The following is an 18,924-nucleotide window of genomic DNA, read 5'->3' on the forward strand; positions in this document are numbered from 1 at the left end:
AGAGGAGAAGCCAAACCCACTTGCAAGCCGTTAGCTTAAGAAATGTTACCTTTCAAGAACGAAGTTTTCAAATTTCAGTTATGGATGAAAGAGAAACCCACTTTCATGATAAGAGGAATCTTGACCCAATATACATATCTGTTCAGTCAACCTCAATGATTGATCACGATACTCTTCCTGACCCTGAAATTGAATCATAAACATGAATCACACACTCCATTAGAGATTGCACTTTCTATAACATTACATTTTGTTGAACAAGTCTTTTCGTCATTGTCTAAATGTGTAATGGTAAGTTAATTGACAATCATGTCTTTATTCTAAAGCTAAGATTCAAATTCAATTCTTCTCCTTTGAATTAATAATTTTAAAAGCATTGCGATCCAATATATATTCGATTATTTAATCTCATACATTTCACACTTTTTCTAAACCCTTTTTAACGTATAGCATTCGTAAAGTAAGTCAGGAGAAGCCTTTCGAGTTTCAATATTAAACTAAGATCAAACTGAGAGATACTGACCTAACCTAGTGGAGATACACGCTGCCTAGCTGCCTATGGGTTATGTTGTATGCTCAATATTGCTCTGCTCATCATGGGAGAGAACGATTCAAACGCGGCTGCTGACTTTGGAAATGCGAGCCAAATTCTTTTCACGTTCAAAGCTGTAGTGGCAAGAAAAGAGGCCGAATGTTCTTCATCTAACCCTGGACTTTGTGGACTAGCCTGGTCAATCTCCCTTGTTACTCTAGTAAGTAGATCTTGACTGTTGACTCAGTCCTAACTGGGTGTATTTGTGTTTCCAACTAAAAACTAAATTTCGTAAATATTACTAGTGCTCACTTAGCTAGCTAAGCTCCAAGCAATAGGGACTAAGTTTTGTGAATTAGGAGCAGATACCACCGATCCTTGGTCATCATTGATGTTGAACTTTTTTGCATGTAAAAGCGTTCTGATTATCTTAGTATGGAATTGGAAACGAAAAGCCAAAGTGAAATTTAAAAGTAAAAACTAGTTATTCTTATGCAAGCAATGGAAAACTTAGAAATGTCTTCAGTAAGATATCAGAAACCAATCTTATAAATTCCTTTTCTTTTTTTTTTCTGGTTCTTTTGATGGAGCATAGCTTACAATGAAAAGGCCAAACATTAGCAAAGAATTTGAGATTGCAGACAAAACGTAAAATGACAAGTGAAGGGTGTGGTCATTTTGGTTGGGGGAATATGTGCCATGGTAATTGGGGTCATCGCACCGAGACTTGAGCCAGTTGTCCCCTCTTTCTGTGTTTTATTGGCCAAACCCAAAGCAGGCAGATGCGATTTGCTAAGATACTACTCGTGTTTTAATGTTTTATTATAGTATCATTATTCCAGGGAAGAGAAGGGAAGGGATGAGATAAAGACATGGCCATAGGGTGCCAAAGCATTTTGAAATTTGACTTATTCCCTCTACTTTTCAATCTGGCCTAAACTCCAACTTAATTAATTATTAAATGCCATATACCATGTACTAATTGCTCTTCAACAAAATTGGTACAAGGATGGCTAGTAATCATAGAATATATCAGAGATGCCATTACACAAGTAGGAAATTAGGTTTTCTGAGACAAACCATGACTCGATCTTTAAGGTGCAGAAATGATATACTTGCAAAGAAGAAGAGGATAATAATCATATAATATGGCAAAAGAAATAAGAGTAAGTAACATTTGACGGACAGGATTTATCACATTAATGGAAGGAATAAATAGCCTTGGGGAACAACGAAAAGGAATTTGGACTGGAGTCGTTAGTGGGGGCACTTTACATTATATTATTTGGGGCCTTTGCTTTAATCGAAGCCTTACTTTTGCCGACCTCGTTCATGCTCACAAACCACATCTACACCTTCATTTCAATCAGCCTTTTCCGCAGCCTCCAGTCTCCATGCATGCATGCCCATTGTGCCCTTTCTTTTTCAATTACCAAAAGTGCCACTCCCTTACCCAGTTCTTTTAGCTTTTCTTTGGGCAAATGTAATCAACCTCGAGGACAGTTATGCGAGTACAATTCTGTCCTAGGATTTCCAGCAATTGGGCAAAGCTTAATACAAACGCCATCGTTAAGAAACCATGGATCCCACTTTTAGTACTTCAGGGGTTTTATGCTTGCAATAAGATGCTAACCCTGGCACCTGGGAGAAATATAAAAGGGAAGAAAACGAGCAGAACAATGATTCTTGGCTATTTCCCCATTTTTCCCTTATTTTCTTTTCAGGTTCAATTGTATGGATCATCATACACAGCATATACTAATAATAGTGATTTCCACCATCATCATCATCATCATATCATAATTTTTGAGCTAGTACAATTTTTTTTCTCATCTTAATAGTAACTGTATTAGACGGAAATGAAGATAATCTTATGAGCTAAATTATCAGTTGGTTGAAGTGGAAAAGACCAACATTAATAGCTATCTTATGATCCTTATCTCTAGGTGTCTATAAAAATTCATTCATAATTATCACTTTTTGAATTGGGTCGGCATTATTATTAACATAGAGATCGATTGCCGGGCATTTGCACTTCAGAGAGAACACTAAATTGAGTGATAGATCAAGCATATTGCCATCTCTAAACAGAATCCAATTTCAATCCCCAAAACATTACATGCATAAAAAAAGTTCAAAAAAAAAAAAAAAAGAAAACAAGAGTTGAGGAAAACACAAGGAAAATGTCAGAAACATGTACATAGAATATAAGAAATAAATTTGCTTCACAGTCGAAAAAAAGATCATTTTATTATCCTCATTTCCAATGATCATAAGCTTATAGCTAATCTGAAAATGGTATGTATTATATATAGAGAGAGCTTAAGCTAGAAAATGGGGAAATTTTATCAAAAGGTTGCTTCAAGAACAACAAAAACATGATTGATTCAAGATTAAGCTACCCATTTTCACATTGTAAAAGGGCGTAATATACAAAAAAAGGGAAAATTAATTAAAAAGGTAGATAAAAATTTTCATTTTTCTTTCTCTTATAGAGAGGAAAAGGTTGGAGTTAAACCCACCTCTATACCTCGATTCTCGTCTAAATTCCTTGGCCCCAAACATTCCAAATCCTCTCTCCAATGAAGTTCACAATCCTCCTTACTGAGCCCTTGTCTGTTCCTTGTTCACCGTCATCCCCACAATCTTCACCACCACCACTACTGCTACAGCTACTCTCTTCCACCAATTTCAACTCACTTGAGTCGTCCTTTCGTAAGCTCAAATCGGGTTGTTTCAAACCAGCAGACCCATCAGCACCACCGCCTTTCTTTTTCCTATCTTTCTTGCTCTTTGACTTCTTGCTTTGAACTAACCCTTCTTCAAAAGCATCTATAACCTCGTGTATCAGCTGCCGGTTGGGCGATGAGTCCCACCTGACCCAGTAACTCATGTAGCACCTGAAACAATCACAGGTAAAAAGAGGTGGATGATCATGATCGCTGCTGCTGCTGATGCTCCCTTTAGTTGGATTTTTTTGGGTGTTTTTGCGGTGGCTTGTAAAGTTGCCAAAATCATTGTTAGAACAAGAGATGAGATAGGCCAAGACTTCCCTGTCTTCGGGGGAAAGAGCAGCCGCAAGGGTTAAGATGGTTGCAGGAAGAAAGGACAGATGATTGGTCGAGATTGGTGGTGATGGATGAACCGCGCCTCTGCGGTAGAGCTTCTTCATAGTTAAATTTGATGATCAGCCACAGAGAGACAAAAGAGAAAGGGAAAGGCTTTATCTAACAGACAAGAGCTTTGAAAGAAAGAAGAGAGTTTAGACTTTGAAGGGTTGATGAGGTTTTATTATTCTCTGTCTGAGAGAGAGAGAGAACATCGGGGTTGGTGACGTACTTTAGAGGTGCGTTCGAGTGCGGCGCGTGACTTAATGAGTGAACGGTACAATCAGATATCTGAATCATATTATTAACGTTATTCGTCGTCGTTTGAAGTTGCAGTTGAGCAGTTGGCGCAGTGACGTGAATGTGATGGGACCTACCCTTCGATTGGTCACTGTATGTCTCACTGCACTGTCCCCCTTCATACGTCAACATAATAAAAGAAAAAACAAAACGTAGGTTGGTGGTGGTGGTGGTGGTATTGGGCAATGCATAGCATTGGTGCGGCTCTAGCTGGGCTTAGCCCAATCACAGACCCAGTGGGCTATAATACCTCCAATTCGACCAACTCATCTCATCACTCCAGGAATTAGATCATAAATTCCAAGTATTCGGAATCTTTTGAAACCAATCAGTTCTTCAAAGCTCAGGTCTGGTCTGGATGTTGTTGAGTTTGACTAGGCACCATCTCTTAATTAATTGGATATATACTCTCTGACTTAAATGCTGATAAGAAATTACTATTAAAAATTAATTAGCCACATGAGAATATCCTTGGGGCCAGCCACCCTCTCATCTTCGCCTAACCTGCGGTCTGAACTCGTTTCAGTATAAGCTAAGCAGATAGAATTTGTGGCAAAATATAGTTTCTTTAGTATATAATATAAGAGGTCAATAAAAATAGCAAAACACCAACAAGTCAGGCTCTTTCCCGTACATAATGAATAGTGAATTCTCTGCTGATTGTGACAGTCAAGCAGCATGGATATAATCAATATGAGGCATTTCAGGATGTTCGTCAATCTTCTTGCCTAAATCAAATTTATATTAAGGTAGGTAACGATTTGCTATGCAAGTGAAGCGGTTAGATCACACATCATTCTCTGTAGTCCAAGTGTAGGAACTTTTATTTTAAATAAAGCAACATTACAGAAGTTGACGCACAACTAATAATAATCAAAATATGAAAAATACCCTCAAAAGTCACCCTCCATATATTATAATATTTAATTAATTAACAATTTCACTAAAAACCAATTACAATAATTTGATACGGTTCTCAAGATAATCAAACCTCTATGATGAACTTTGTAGACGAGTCTTGATCCATGATTCGAGGAACTGCAGCTCATCGTTGCTTATTGAATGGCCAAGACCAGGGTCAGCCTGCAGAATCATAGGTAATGAATTTCAGCAGATCAGCAGATGCCATAACAGAATATCAGAAAAATGTTTAAGATGTATACCTTAAACTCACAGCTTACTCCCGCTTGTTCAAGGAAAGGGGGCCCTGCTTGTCCAGCCTCAAAAAGCACAGTTGTGTCAGCCATGCCGTGAGACCACAAAATAGGTGTCTGCAAATGTTTCAGGCCTCACACCATTTGTAAACATATTGCAAAGAATAAGAAATTTCAGTACAAATGTTTGCTGTTCTGGAGGAATTCATAATCTCCAAAAGATCAACAGTAGATAACATATTATATCCATGAAAGTATAACAGACACTGTTCACAATCTCACCTGTGTCAATCAGGATGCATAGTTTGTAGAACTAATACATATCTATTAGCAGGACAGATATTTCAGACGTGCAAATGTTCTATCTGAAAATATCAATTAATTATCAAGCATTGAATGCAGTCGACAGAATGCTTTCTCTAAACCAAGGCACTAAGATCTCTTGATATATCTAGCTTTAACAGGCTAATGTATCACCAAACAATACAGGAAAATGAATGGGGTAAATTAAGCAAAATAGATACACTTTCTGCATGAGAAGAAAAACACCTTCTTCGCATCTTCTGGGAATTTTTCTATCATTGAAAAATTGAAAGGAACCCATCCACTGAAGACTGCACCCCCACCAAGCTTTTTTGGGTACATAAGAACACTAGCCAAGGTCAAGGCACCTGAAAAGAAGTTGTTATAATTTGCAATGTACCACAAGTAATGAAATCTATTATCTATTGCTCCTTAGAGGGAGGCTTCCTACCTCCTTGACTAAATCCACACACAAATACATTATTAGGATCAGTCCCAGCAGCTACTTCCTTGTCTATCATTGCATGCACATTCTGAACTGCTTTAAGAATGTCACTTTCATCTTTTGGAGAATCCTATACATATAAACAAAACTAAATTAATATCTCAATTGAATCAGCATCACAATGAGCAGAGCATCCACATCCTCATTGTGGATAACGTAGAAAGTGGTTGTAATATGGTGTTAACCTTTCAAGTGTAACAGAAAAGTAAACAAATATTTGCATGACATCAACAAATAGTCAAATGGAAATATCTTTCATCTGTACAACATGGCACAGCAAGAAATGCAAAGCAAAACCAGCTCATAATGAAGCTTATGAAGATTGAAAGGGTAGAATATATGGCCAGAAAACAGGTTGACCAAAAATCTCGAGGTTTGTAATTGAGGAAACCTTGCAGGTTGTATTTGAATTATCTTAACATAGAACTTTTCACATTGAAAGTGAACAGCTTACACAAAGTACCATCAGTGTTATTTTTGCAGATAAAAAAGAAGTCAATCAATCATTAACCATAACAATTTCCAAGAGATCACAAAGTTGCAGCTTTATGATCCATTACATATGCAGAATGTTGATATGCCAAAAAGTCCACAAATCATGATGGTTAGTCCAACTAAGCATACATGCATGCATAAACATTAAAGTCAAGAAAGACAATCAATGGTAGGACAATAAAGACTGAACTCATGTACCCACATCAGATAATCTTATATTTACTAATAAGCAATAAAAAGGCAGTATTTCTTACCACCACAACTCAGTGGAACTTAAGTGTAGATTAGAAACAAAAAAGGAAGAAAAATCCATTTTGTATAACAATTAACAATGAAATCAACATAATTTCGTTTAAAGAATATGAATGATACCTAATTGATATCTGAAGGAGAAAGGACATTGCAGTATGTCAAATTGGCAAAAGGAAATGGAAAGAAAACAAGCATAACTTACAGCTGTCACAGGAATCTCATGAATGTCAAACCAAGAAGGCATCCTCATTCCATCTGCAAATGAAAAAATCTATCAGGGTAGAAAAATTGAGATATCATTACGAATAATAATAGGCTGTCCCGGACATTGTCACTCTCTTAAGAATATATCTAAAGTCGATTCATGACAGTAGCTACATTGTCTGAGATACAAAACTTTAGGAGAATCTAGCAAGTTGATACAGTACTAGAACCCCAATCCATGAGCCATCAAGGGATACTCAAAAGTTGAACATAGGTCCTAAAGACTGCAACTGATGAAAAGCAGGGACTATCACATTCATGCAAATGCCAATTGCTAAATTACAATCCAGCTTGACAAAGAAAGGTAACTAAGTATATTTACCACAGCAATACCAAAAGATCATGAAGCAGCTTCACAATGAAAGTATATGCAAAAATTAAACCATCCTCTTCCTATGAATTTGCTCTTGTTAGCTCTACCCTATTCTCTGTTCTTAGCATCATTCGAATAACATCTCACAATTGGACTAAAAGCAACAAAACAATAAATTTAGAATAAAACTGGGTTTCCGCACTTAATCCTTGCCAACCACTCCAAATTATTTCTTCATAATTTTAGTATCCACCAGAATTTTTTTTTCAAAATTACCCACCTCAATCAGCTTTAGCCCAATACTTTTTCCCAAAAAATTTCCCAAGGTATTCACTGCCATTCATGACACTGAAACTCTAATTAAGCTAGAAAATCAGACACATACAGACCATTTAATTCTAAACACAAAAACAAGTCAATAAGCAGAACCAATTCGTCATATATGTATATAATGAGGCTCACAGTTGCAGGTAACGGGGTTTTGAGGAGCAGAAGGGAAAGACCATTTGGTGTTTCTGAACTCAGGAGACCTGAAGAGGGTCTTGATGGGTTCATTGGCGGGCCCAGAGTCACCTAGCCCGTGAAGCCAAAGAACAAAGCTTCGAGCAGCCATGGAGCCCCGTCTTCGAGAAGAAGACAGCTGGCGCGGTTGGAAAAATAGTACGAAGATGATGGTGCTACAGAGGGTCACGGCAAGAAGAACTGTCGGCTTCGTTAACAGCATAGGCTGCATCCCTTCGGTCATCCACGCTGACCCTTTTGTTCTACATTTGATTAAATATTTTTTGGTCAAATTTTTCTAGAACGATGTTGGAGCCGAGCCCAATTTACCTACCAGCAGTTACCTTCCTTCGAACTAGCTAGCCCATTTGTCATGTGGGCTCGTTTATGTTTTTGTCATATAGGGCCATTTTCTTAATCCTGGATCCATCCAAGAAATGAATGGAAACTCGAAGTCAAATTTGTTTATGAAATCAACACCTTCCCACTCTAACCCATCAGTAATCAGTAGAAGAGAACAATTTTTCCCTTGGATTTGTTAAGAGAGTGCCCTCTGCGGCAGTGCCATACAAAAACTGAAACCCTGAGAAAGGAAATATGCTGAATTGAACTTGCATGATGCTTTATTCTTTATTCGAGTGAACTAAAAGCTCTCAATGAGGCTCAATGGCACAAACACAAGGATGATTCAGCAGCTTTTAACTTATTGAAACCAATCAAAGAAGCTCATCTTTGTCTGCTTACATTACTTCACATATTCTACACTGACATGATAAGCATAGATCTAGAAATTTGCAGGGGCATTGCCATTTGCTTAATCCATCTTTATAAGAGATTTGCAAGAAGTGAGATGGCTGCAGGGGGTGCAAGAGTGATTGGAACTTGAAATCAAGAAACAATGGTGCTAGAAAGAATGAGATGGAATCTCATTTATGTTGGCACTGAGCTAAGCTTAGTGAACTCTTCTAATGAATTGTGAACATTTGAACTAAATCACAAAAACAACAGCCACACCAAATTAGTAAATTATGGATGACTCACAGCAATCTCAGCAGGGTGGCTTTATAGGTTCGACTTTGATCCCAAACTAAAAATAGTTCATCAACTGAATAGATTGAAGAACAAATAACTCTCACACAAGCTCGTGCGCAGCCTTCAAATTGAGACAGAATCTAGTCTGAATTGAGGTAACCAAAAAGAGAAGAGAAAGTTTCAATTACTGGCACAATCAAGAACATCAAACGTACAAAAATGTCTAAGCAAAACTCAACAAAGGGTCTAAGAGATGAAATTAGTGAACTTTGTTAACATGAAAGGGGCATATATTACATAATATCCAGCTTTGCCACGTTGTTCAGTAAGACAATTCCCAAGTAAGCTTTGATGGTACTAAGGAAAAGAAACCTCCTTGCCTATCTTGTTTGGCTAGTAAGCAATCTGTCAAACTCCTTGCATTGCATCTTCAAATGGTAGCTTGATATTCATCAATGGTTTGTTTCATTGCATCAAGTTGAGAGAGAACATATTGGAGTTTCTTACAACAGATATCATTCGATACTCTGGAACTATAATCACACTTCTCAAATGTGCGGTACTCACAAGCACTCTTGATTTCATCCCTCAAAGTCACTTGGATGTCCTGGTTTTTGAAAACAGATTTCAATCCTTCAAACTATAACTAATGGTCCAATTCAATCTTAATTCAAGCCAAAGTTCAAAAGTGACAAGTTTAACCTTAATTTAAATCTTATCAGGCAATTCAAGCTTAAGAACAAATACACCACAATGAAGCTAAAAAGAAGGAAAGCAGGAACCTTGATCATCTTCATGAATTCACGGCAATGATTGTTAATCAATTCTTTCCTGGGACCGGTTGGATTTGCGAGTTCATCCATGACACCTCCGGTCAGCTCCAGAACCTTAACTATTCTCTGTATCCAATCAAACCATCAAAGCAAATTTCTCTTCTTGTTCTAAAAAAAATATCAATTTTGGCTAAAGAAATTGGAAGTGGATATAATTTATTACCTTCTCCACATTTTGAAGTCGCTGCAAGGAAGTGTTCTGAGTGGGAGAATCCATGAAAGTTTCGGTTCTTCAATTCCAGCAAAACCCAAAATGACCTCTCAGAATCCTGAAACAAATCTCGTCTCATGACGAGTCAAAACGTGCCGTTTCACCATTTATTGTACTACTAGGCAGCCGTTTGAAAATCATATGGCAACTTTGATTGCGTGGCAAGATGTGATTGGCTACATTCTCGAGCAGAGCTGACTTGTGCAGCACAAATAAGCTGCCAACCCAAACGAGAACCCAATTTTTTGTTAGACCAAAAATTCAGTAAATTAAGAGGGGAGAAACAGTTGAATCCATGGCATAAGCACCCAGCCGGGCCCAAAACCAGTGAGTTGACTCGCTCGTTCTTTTAATCCGATAACTAATACGGTATCAATTATTCGTATTAATAGATCCTTTTTTTTTGTCATTTTTTGCGATTAATTAAAAAAAAAAAAAAGAAAAGTCTCAATTTGTCTCATTTTTTCTTTGACAAGTTTGATGCTTTTGGACTTAAGATTTTCTAAGAGCTAACGTTGGATGTTTTGTTTGGATTTTGGAGGTTGGATCGTTAAACTTCTAAACTGTTGTCTGGTATTTGAATTTCTCTTTAATCTGTTTTTTTGCTAGAAGTGTGAAACCTGTAGCTTCGATAAATCGTAAAGCTTTTTGGATTATTATTATTATATTATTCAGTTCGAATTGGGGCTGTTGCCAGAAAGTAGATTTGGTGCAAACAGGTGAGCTTCTTTTAATTTGAATGCCCTGGTAGATTGACTTCTTCTAAACATCAAACTGATGTTTTTTTATTTAAAAAAATAGGATAATGAACGAAGCCATATAGATTCTCAAAATGGAGCAACTGCCTTTCTTTAATCAATTTAAGGTAAACTTGAAACTGCACCATTTAGAAAGAGTACTAATATCCCATGAGTCCATGGCATTTGAATGAGTATAGATTGTATTCATTACATACCTGAGAGTGAAGAACAGTTGCAACTATGATTGGCATTTAGATTACAGAACTGATGGAGGGATATGAGGTGTATGACTTATGAGCTTCTGGTAATCCCATGAACACAAATATAAATTGATATTTTGTAGATAACATATAGAATCAGCAAAAGTGGTATTTTAATTTATTCCGATTGTCGATTTTAAAGTGCGCATAAGCTAACAGCTTGTTTCATTTCAGTTCACTTTTGGGCACCAACTTTTAAATGGGGCATTAGCATAGCCAATGTAGCCGACTTCTCTAAACCACCTGAAAAACTTTCCTATCCTCAGCAAATAGGTACGTGGTGTTTATGGAGCTTTAATGTACGTTAATCTGTGTATTGCCCATTTCTCACCAGCTCTTATTGTACCCTCATAGTTGTCGCTATATGTTCAAGACATTCAATTTTTGGTATCTAAATTTTAACATTTTACTTTTACATAAAGATGCAGTGGTCTTGTAGTTTTCTGACTATCGGTATATGCTATCCAGCTGTTACTTGCACTGGAATTATCTGGTCTCGCTACAGCACCGTAATCACTCCGGTAAGTTTGATGATTGATTGGGTTACCTGCCTTTTAACAGTCAAGAAATTTAACATTATCGAAGAGAAATATATATGAAGAATACAGTAAGTGTGTATATGCAGATTCGCACCTAGATCACTGCCTTAATGGGAATCTTCTTCTTCTTTTTACACTTGCCTTCATGATTAGACGTACAGTCTAATTTGTGCTGTAGTCATTTAAATTGCTTTTGATTCTGTCATTTTTTTTTTCTAAATGCAGAAAAACTGGAATCTCTTTAGTGTAAACGTTGTTATGGCTGGAACAGGCTTATACCAACTAGCACGAAAAATACAGTAAGTCAACTCACCTATGATATCTGTTTTCCTTCGCTTATTCGAACTTTTGCTGCATGTTTTGGATCTATTGGTAGAGCAAGCAAATAGATCTTTCTTATTCCAATCATTTTACGAAATGCTTGTTTTGATGTCTGGCTAAATGATATGTACTTCTTCTCTTCCACTATAAAAATGGTGTAAATAAAGAACCTGAAACCCTACTCGCCTTTGTATATAAAATGATAGGCTTCTGTTGGATAGATTACTACGAACTTTTTTGAAAACTTGATTTCCATTATCTTTCCCTCCATTTTCAAAGCTTTGTTGTTATTACCATTTATTTGGTATGGCTGCTTTCTGATTTACTGTTTTATATGTTTTTTCTCCATGTTCAGACATGACTCTTCAGAGTCAGAGGCAGAGCCAGCTATTGTGAAAGAATAATGATGAAATCTTCCAAACTCCTTTGTTTTCTGGGGCAATATCAGTCATCTCCCCTTTTTTTTTTTTTTCTTGCAGCTAATTAAAGTTCACTTGCCCCTATGGCCTTGTATTCAAGCATGCTCTGTTGTGGAAATTTGTAGCTTGATGATGATTCTCATTCTGATTGTAGAGGCATCAATAGATACTGAGCAACAGAACCGCTAAAAATTCTGATTAGCGTAATAATGCCTTTTAAAAAGTTAAAATGCTTTTCTTCCTTCAGTTCTCTCCTACAGTCTTTAGGTACAAATTTACTTACAAGAAGGATTTCATAGTGGAAATTGCAAATTTTCTTCCCTACGGCATTCATCCAAAATTTTGGTTTCTCTTTGTAGTATTTTTATTGGCTGTCTAACTGTTACAGAGATCTTATAATAGTCCATGATTTTAACCCAAATCCTACTAGCTTAACATACTCCAATAGATTTGGAAGGCATGTCACCATGTCACCTGTGTATGACAGCTAGGACCTTTTTGATAATGGATACAAATCATGCAAAGTCAGAATATTTCCATAAAAACTATCGAGAGAACCAATTTAATCTGTACGTCCAACATGTTCTATCCCCAAGATGTCCTACAAATCTAGAGGGGAAACAAAAATATGGTATGTCCAACAAAAAATAGGTTGGTCTGTTCTCAATCAATACAAGTCGCAATCAGCTCAGCAAGGGAGTATCAAACAAAAGACTAAAAATACAATGATAAGCCATTTCAGTGCATTTAGCTTAAGAAAACTGACCGCCGGATAGCTGGCCGAAGGGAAAATTGAATCTCTAAGAAACAAGTCATGAACGACTAGGTCGATGTCTACTTATCATCTTCATTAGTCTATTAGCTGAAACGACCAGCACAGCTACACTCATGTCCCACCGCTACTTGATTTCACTCTTTCCAACCGCCCATTTTGATTTGTTTTTGAATCAGACTCAACATCATGGGCTATCAAACCCAAACTTAAATCCAAAGCGCTTTCATTCAGATCTTGTCGAACTATTTTATTATCCTCCTGAGACAAAATTGAAGTTGAGCCAATAATAAAGGTAAGACTTTCAACTCATGAACCAAAATTTACAGTCATTCTTTATGGGGCTAATGAATACAAAATGAAACTATTCTTGTAGCATTCAAAATTAGTAGACTTTTCTCAATGACATGAAAATAATGTTACAAAAGTGGCCCATCAGATTGACATCAGTTTCATCAGTTTGCTCCACAAATCAGTGTGTTGAGATGCCATTTATGCATTAGTTTTTTAAAGAACTCAAACCAAGAGCCCCTGTCCTAAACCATCCCCAACCCCTCCCCCAAAGGGAAAGAGATGTAGAATGACACTGCTCACCTGACTTTTGTCCATAGGTACATCATTAATGTCTGGTTTTTCATTATAACCATCATTCCTGGAAGTTGGCTCTGCTGTACGAGGGCCAGCCTCATTTGGATTAGCTTCATCATCACCGTTTTCTGCAGCCTCATTTTCTGCATCTTCCTTTTTCTGTTCCTCTAGCAAAGCAATCTGCATGTTCAAGCAGTCAAAATAGTTATATGTTCATAGGATTTGAACATTGAACTGATCCTAGAACTTATTTCCACCTAAAATTTGCTATACAAAGCAGTTTGACAAACCTGTGAACTTCACCTTTTTGAGATAATCTAATCCAATTCTTAATATGAATACAAGTAATAGACAAAAGCATGAATTCTCTGTGTTTTGATACAAACAAAGGCAGAAACATTGTGTATCACGGCCATGCAATGCAATTGACGATCCAAACAACAAATTGTAGTTATACAATAAGGATTTTAAAGGGATTTGAGCCAAGGCAAGACTTCTGGTGCCAAATACCATATGGATTTGTCTCTGTCAGTAAGATTTTCCTACGCCATGTATCATGCTATCATAATTTCACATACTAGATTAAAACCATTAGGGTTAAGCACTACCACAACCAAATTTAGCTTGAAGCAACTGAATAGGATGTCATTAGAATTAGAATAGTCAGAGAAAAGAAATGGGATATATCATACAAGTCTCAGTCCTCCTCCCTTTCTATCTCCACTCCAACAGTTTCACCATCATTATATCATTGGTTTTCAAAAGATTTCAAAACCTCAGACTGCAATTATGAGCATGAGGATGACAAGCAGCTAAATTTTATATATCCTTTATACATGATTTCCAAATTAGCAATGTAATTAAAAAAGTGCTGATAAGCAAGCTATGATTCTAGGAACAGGTTTTGGGTAATTATAAAATTGACAAGAGTAAAGCAAAAATAGTGACTCCACGTGCTTCCAGACCAGCACAAAATAAAGTGAACAAAAATTTATAGGAGAAATATTTATCTCCTAAATTTTCAGTCATTGATCAAAGAAATAACAGCCAACGGCAAGCTAACTCATAGTTCCGTTGCATCTAACCATAAAAGAAACCCTCAAAACACTATTAACCCAAACCCCAGCTCACATATTGAGTAATTATAGAAATGACACACCAAAATCAAATACTAATTCACACCATCACCCCACCATGAAACTCAATACACTAAAATGAACGTAAAAGAAATATGCATAAATAAAAAAAAAAAAATTACATGACAACTAAAAATAAAATTGATGAAAACCCAAGGAAGGAAATACCGGAATGTATTTAAATTTCCGCCTTGGTGGCTCCTCGGGCGCCGCCACAGCATCGTCCTTGGAAGAATCATTGTTTTCATTGTTGTTGTTGTTTTTTTGGCTTTGGGATGTTGGAGTCCACTTTAAAAGGACGAGATGTGAACCGTTATTACCGTTGGAAATACCGTTGCTGCCGTGGCGATTATGAGAGTGATTATTGTTGTTGCTGCTGCCGCTGTTATATGGGGAAACGTAGACCCATTGCTTCTTCCATTTCCTTATCGGCCCAGTGAACACCGTAGCCGGTCCGTACCGAGTGGAAGACCGCCCGAGTCGAGCCCCCACTCCTTCCATTAGCTCGGTTGCGTTAGATCGGTGGCGAATCTGCCGTGACTCGCTCTAAATTAAAAGGAGTTTTTCTTTTCCTTTTTTCTTTTCACTCTCCCTCTCTATATGTCTCGTCTCCCTTGTTTTTTCTTTCCTTTTTTTTTTCACCTAGAAGACGGTGGATTAATTTCTTTTGCGCATTTATGTTTAAAAATTCGGGTCGGACTCGGTGATGATAGTTACGGATTCCTACTTTAGGGACGATTGACGAATCAGAACCGTTAAATCTATTTACTGGGTCTATAATTTGGTAATTTTACTGCCTTTTATTGTGATGATGATTCGGAATGATTTGATGATCCATTCCATTGCATGAAGTCATTTTCACCTTTTTTTTTTTTGAAATAATTCTTTTTTTATCATTTTGGATAAGTTGTATTTTATTTATCCAAAAAAATAATAAAATTGCTACAGTATATACACTCCATATATATAATCAAATTATATTTTAATTATTATACAATATAGTTTTATTTATATTTTATGCATCATACAAAATTTTATTGACTGAATCAGCAACAATCGAACACAATCTATGTAATCGAGTCTTAATAGCATCTTTAATTAGCTCATACACTTGTTCTTCTATTCCTTCTTTATTCTTGAATAATATGTGGCTCATTTCTCTCCATATATAGTATATATGAGCATTCCAAGCAATGCGCAATACTACTGATATCAGTGCTTTGCCTTTTATCCTTGTCACTATCCATTTCAATTCTTCAGTCCATTCCCCGACTACTCTGTCAGTCTTACATAATTGTAATACCCTTTTCTACACTATTTTTGTATATTTACAACCAAAAAATAAGTGGTCTCTAAATTTTCTCCCATGTTGACATAGGCAGCACCTTTCATCTACTTCTATTCTTCAATTCCTCAATCTATCTTTTGTTGAAAACCTATTTAGTATAGTCATCTATGTAATCATTGAGTGCTTCGAGATATGATATTGAAACCAGATTAGTCTATACCACTCAACCTTTCGTTGCTTAAACCCTATCTCATTCCAAACCGCTATAATAGAATAGCCATTGCTACGGACAGGCCATACCTCAATACCATTTTCTTGTTTTATGAATTGGCGTGTAGTAGTCTAGAGTTGAAGTAGTTTCCTCCAACCCTAACTATTACCCTGCTGTGGTTCAACTTGCCATATACTTTTGCCTTTCAAGACTAGGCTTCAATCCAAGCTATCCATATAGATTTTCCTTTTTAGAAAATAGACCAAATATTTCTCATCATGCATGCCTTGTTCCAAGTTAGTGTGTTTTTTATACCCAACTTTTCTTCAGACTTAGAGTGGTAAATAGCTTTCCAGCTGACTTTAGCTCCTTTGGCAGTCTCTTCCTGTCTTTTTCAAAGGAAGCTAGAGCAAAGTTGATTAATCTTTTTTAACGCATGCTTAGGTAATATAAAATGTTTATACTAATAATTGTGTATACTAAAAAGTACTGACTGGATTAGCTATAGTCTTCCAACATAAGATAAGTACTTATTAGTCCATCATTTAATCTTAACTGTGATCTTCTCAAACAATGGAGCACAATCTTTTGTAGTGAGTCTTTTAGTGACTAGTGGGACTCCTAAGTATCTAATAGGAAGTAAGCCTACTTTGAATCTTGTGGCTTGTTGAATTGATTGGATCTATTTCTTGTCTATTCCTATAGCATATATCTCACTCTTTTTATAATTTAATTGCAGCCCTGAGAACAAGAGCTTTCATAACCTTCTTGACACCAATGATTGAATCCTTGCTTTCTTTTGTAAAAATTAACAAATAATCTGCAAAACATAAATGCATCAGCTTGATCTTTTTGCACTTAAGATGACAGGCAAACACTCCAAACTTGGCAGCTTCATCTAGCATTCTTAACAACACATTCATTGCTAGAGCAAATAGATATGGAGAGAGTGGATCCCCTTGCCTTATTATTCTAACTCCTTAAAAATAGCCCATTAACCCTCAATTAAGTGATATAAAAAACATTAGGGTTGTAATACAATTGTTGATCTAGCCTATAAATTTTAAAGACAATCCAATGGCTGCCAAAATGTTGTGGATAGAATTTCAATCCAATGTATCAAAAACCTTTTGCAAATCAATCTTTATAGCACACCTTAGGGATAATATGGTTCTACCATATCCCCTTACCATCTCCTATGCCATAAACACATTATTTGTGATGCTACTCCCTTCTATGAAAGTATTTTGACTTTTACTTATGATATTTGGCAGGATATGTTTAAGCCTATTTGTCAAAATCCTGGTAATGCACTTGTAAATGATAGTACAACATGATATGGGCCTGTAATCTATAATCCTGCTTGGATTTGCACACTTTAAAACTAATGTGATAATGGTTAAGTTAAATACAGAAAGTATATGCCCAGTTTGAAAGAAGTGAAATATAGTATTCGTAACATCCTCACCAACAATTGACCAAGATTGCTTGAAGAAATGGGCTGTGTATCCATTAGGACCAAGAGCTTTTTCACTATTCATAGAGAACATAACAGTTTTGATTTCTTCTTTCAACATTGGACTTACGAATGCATCTTGATCCACATAAGATATTGAAGCTTGAAGAAGTTCAATCACGAATTCTTGTGAACAAACTTTAACTCCCTTATCAGGTGTACCAATCAAAATTTGGAAGAATGATACCACTTCCCTAGAGATTTGCAAAAAATTTTCTAGTTTGATGCTTTTTTTTTTCATTTTGTGTATCCATAAATATTTTCATTTTTTTTTATCAAAAACAATATTTTTATGTTTAACATAAATGCAATGAGAACTTTTGTTTTTTCAAAGACAATTAAGGATAATTCTTGTGTATCAATGAAAGCTTTTGTACTTGTACATTCTTTTAGTAATTGTTTGGATTTTGAATTAAAGCGTGCTTGTGATCCATTTTTTATTAGATTTTAATCACTTTGTGATATATTATTACTTTTTTGAACACTATTTATTTAGTTCTAATGAATTGAAAAATTACTAGCTCGTGTGTTTGGTGTTTTAAAAATGACACTCTAATAATTAAAAATTAAAATAAATTTTTTTATGAAGATGTATTAAGTTTAAAAAATAAAATAATGATTTTGTGATATTAAAATTAGATTTAAAAAATGTTGAATTTTATTTTATAAATTAAATTTGAAGTAAATAAGTTCTCCAATTAAAGAAAGATGTGTTATATTTTACAAATAAACTAAGCATTGGAAATTAAGTGCTTAACATCAACAATATGTCATAAATGGTTCAAATTGAAAACTATTTGTTGAAGTTGAGATAGGCATTGCTTGGCTTGAATATGGAAAAGGGGATTTTTTTAAAATTTAGTAATTAGGTATTATGATCATTTTTCTATTTTGTAGCTTAGATTAAATTACTTTTTTTCTTTTTTTTTTTTAATTTCTACTTTCTATCCTCCCAAAAAGAAAATGTATGGTATTATATATATATTTTTCAAATCCAATTACACCAAAAAAAAAAAAAAACCAACTTGATTTTTTCTTATCTTTTAGTAGTAGCGCCAACTTGATCAATGAAATGAACATGTCTAAGTACTATATAGACCATCACATATATTTTCTTTACCAATTTTCACCCCTATCATTCAAGCTCAACAATGAGGGATTCTTTTTGAGTAATCGAGCGTGAAGATAAACATTCGTATTAGTAAAAAACAGAAAACAAAAATTCGAAGAAATTTGGGCATCCATCCATGGGCTAATGCTAATGGAGGCACGTTTCTGAATTACAAGTCTGCAAATCCAGGCCCATTACAAAATTCAAAACGACGTCGATTG

At 35.8% G+C, this 18,924-nt stretch overlaps 5 protein-coding genes across 6 annotated transcripts; 1 reads left to right on the forward strand and 4 right to left on the reverse strand.

Annotated features, from left to right (window-relative positions):
* Positions 1 to 1,644: 1,644 nt before the first annotated feature.
* Positions 1,645 to 4,605, reverse strand: LOC111278303 (uncharacterized). Of its 2 annotated transcripts, none has more exons than XM_089765042.1 (2): positions 3,055 to 4,605; positions 1,645 to 2,173 (listed from the first exon to the last, which is right to left on the reverse strand). In XM_089765042.1, exon 1 carries the CDS (start codon positions 3,702 to 3,704, stop codon positions 3,075 to 3,077), a length of 630 nt encoding a protein of 209 aa, XP_089621168.1. In that variant the 5' UTR covers positions 3,705 to 4,605; the 3' UTR covers positions 1,645 to 2,173; positions 3,055 to 3,074. The 2 variants fall into 2 exon arrangements, with proteins under 2 accessions (XP_089621168.1, XP_089621169.1); XM_089765043.1 differs by lacking the exon at positions 1,645 to 2,173 and adding an exon at positions 2,186 to 2,615.
* Positions 4,606 to 4,742: 137 nt separating this feature from the next.
* LOC111278300 (putative carboxylesterase SOBER1-like) lies at positions 4,743 to 7,992 on the reverse strand. Its single transcript, XM_022864936.2, has 6 exons — positions 7,688 to 7,992; positions 6,851 to 6,903; positions 5,848 to 5,971; positions 5,643 to 5,764; positions 5,103 to 5,210; positions 4,743 to 5,022 (listed from the first exon to the last, which is right to left on the reverse strand). Exons 1-6 carry the CDS (start codon positions 7,968 to 7,970, stop codon positions 4,933 to 4,935), a joined length of 780 nt encoding a protein of 259 aa, XP_022720671.2. The 5' UTR covers positions 7,971 to 7,992; the 3' UTR covers positions 4,743 to 4,932.
* A 916-nt stretch (positions 7,993 to 8,908) lies between these two features.
* LOC111278305 (mediator of RNA polymerase II transcription subunit 11-like) lies at positions 8,909 to 9,981 on the reverse strand. The gene is made up of 3 exons (XM_022864942.2): positions 9,755 to 9,981; positions 9,541 to 9,657; positions 8,909 to 9,365 (listed from the first exon to the last, which is right to left on the reverse strand). The coding sequence occupies exons 1-3, from the start codon at positions 9,806 to 9,808 to the stop codon at positions 9,189 to 9,191; spliced, it is 348 nt and encodes a 115-aa protein (XP_022720677.1). The 5' UTR covers positions 9,809 to 9,981; the 3' UTR covers positions 8,909 to 9,188.
* Positions 9,982 to 10,106: 125 nt separating this feature from the next.
* LOC111278304 (mitochondrial pyruvate carrier 4-like) lies at positions 10,107 to 12,327 on the forward strand (the record flags this gene model as incomplete). Its single annotated transcript, XM_089765045.1, has 6 exons — positions 10,107 to 10,129; positions 10,412 to 10,521; positions 10,977 to 11,075; positions 11,271 to 11,323; positions 11,567 to 11,640; positions 12,018 to 12,327. Coding segments are annotated over 6 exons (408 nt in total), but the record flags the coding sequence as incomplete, so codon positions are not given.
* A 259-nt stretch (positions 12,328 to 12,586) lies between these two features.
* LOC111278301 (uncharacterized) lies at positions 12,587 to 15,236 on the reverse strand. Its single transcript, XM_022864937.2, has 3 exons — positions 14,746 to 15,236; positions 13,448 to 13,621; positions 12,587 to 13,114 (listed from the first exon to the last, which is right to left on the reverse strand). The coding sequence occupies exons 1-3, from the start codon at positions 15,076 to 15,078 to the stop codon at positions 12,968 to 12,970; spliced, it is 654 nt and encodes a 217-aa protein (XP_022720672.2). The 5' UTR covers positions 15,079 to 15,236; the 3' UTR covers positions 12,587 to 12,967.
* Between the last annotated feature and the right edge of the window lie 3,688 nt (positions 15,237 to 18,924).

The sequence above is a fragment of the Durio zibethinus genome, chromosome 8 (genome assembly GCF_047325235.1).
Source record: "Durio zibethinus cultivar Kanyao isolate XHJ-2024 chromosome 8, ASM4732523v1, whole genome shotgun sequence".
NCBI lineage: Eukaryota > Viridiplantae > Streptophyta > Magnoliopsida > Malvales > Malvaceae > Durio > Durio zibethinus.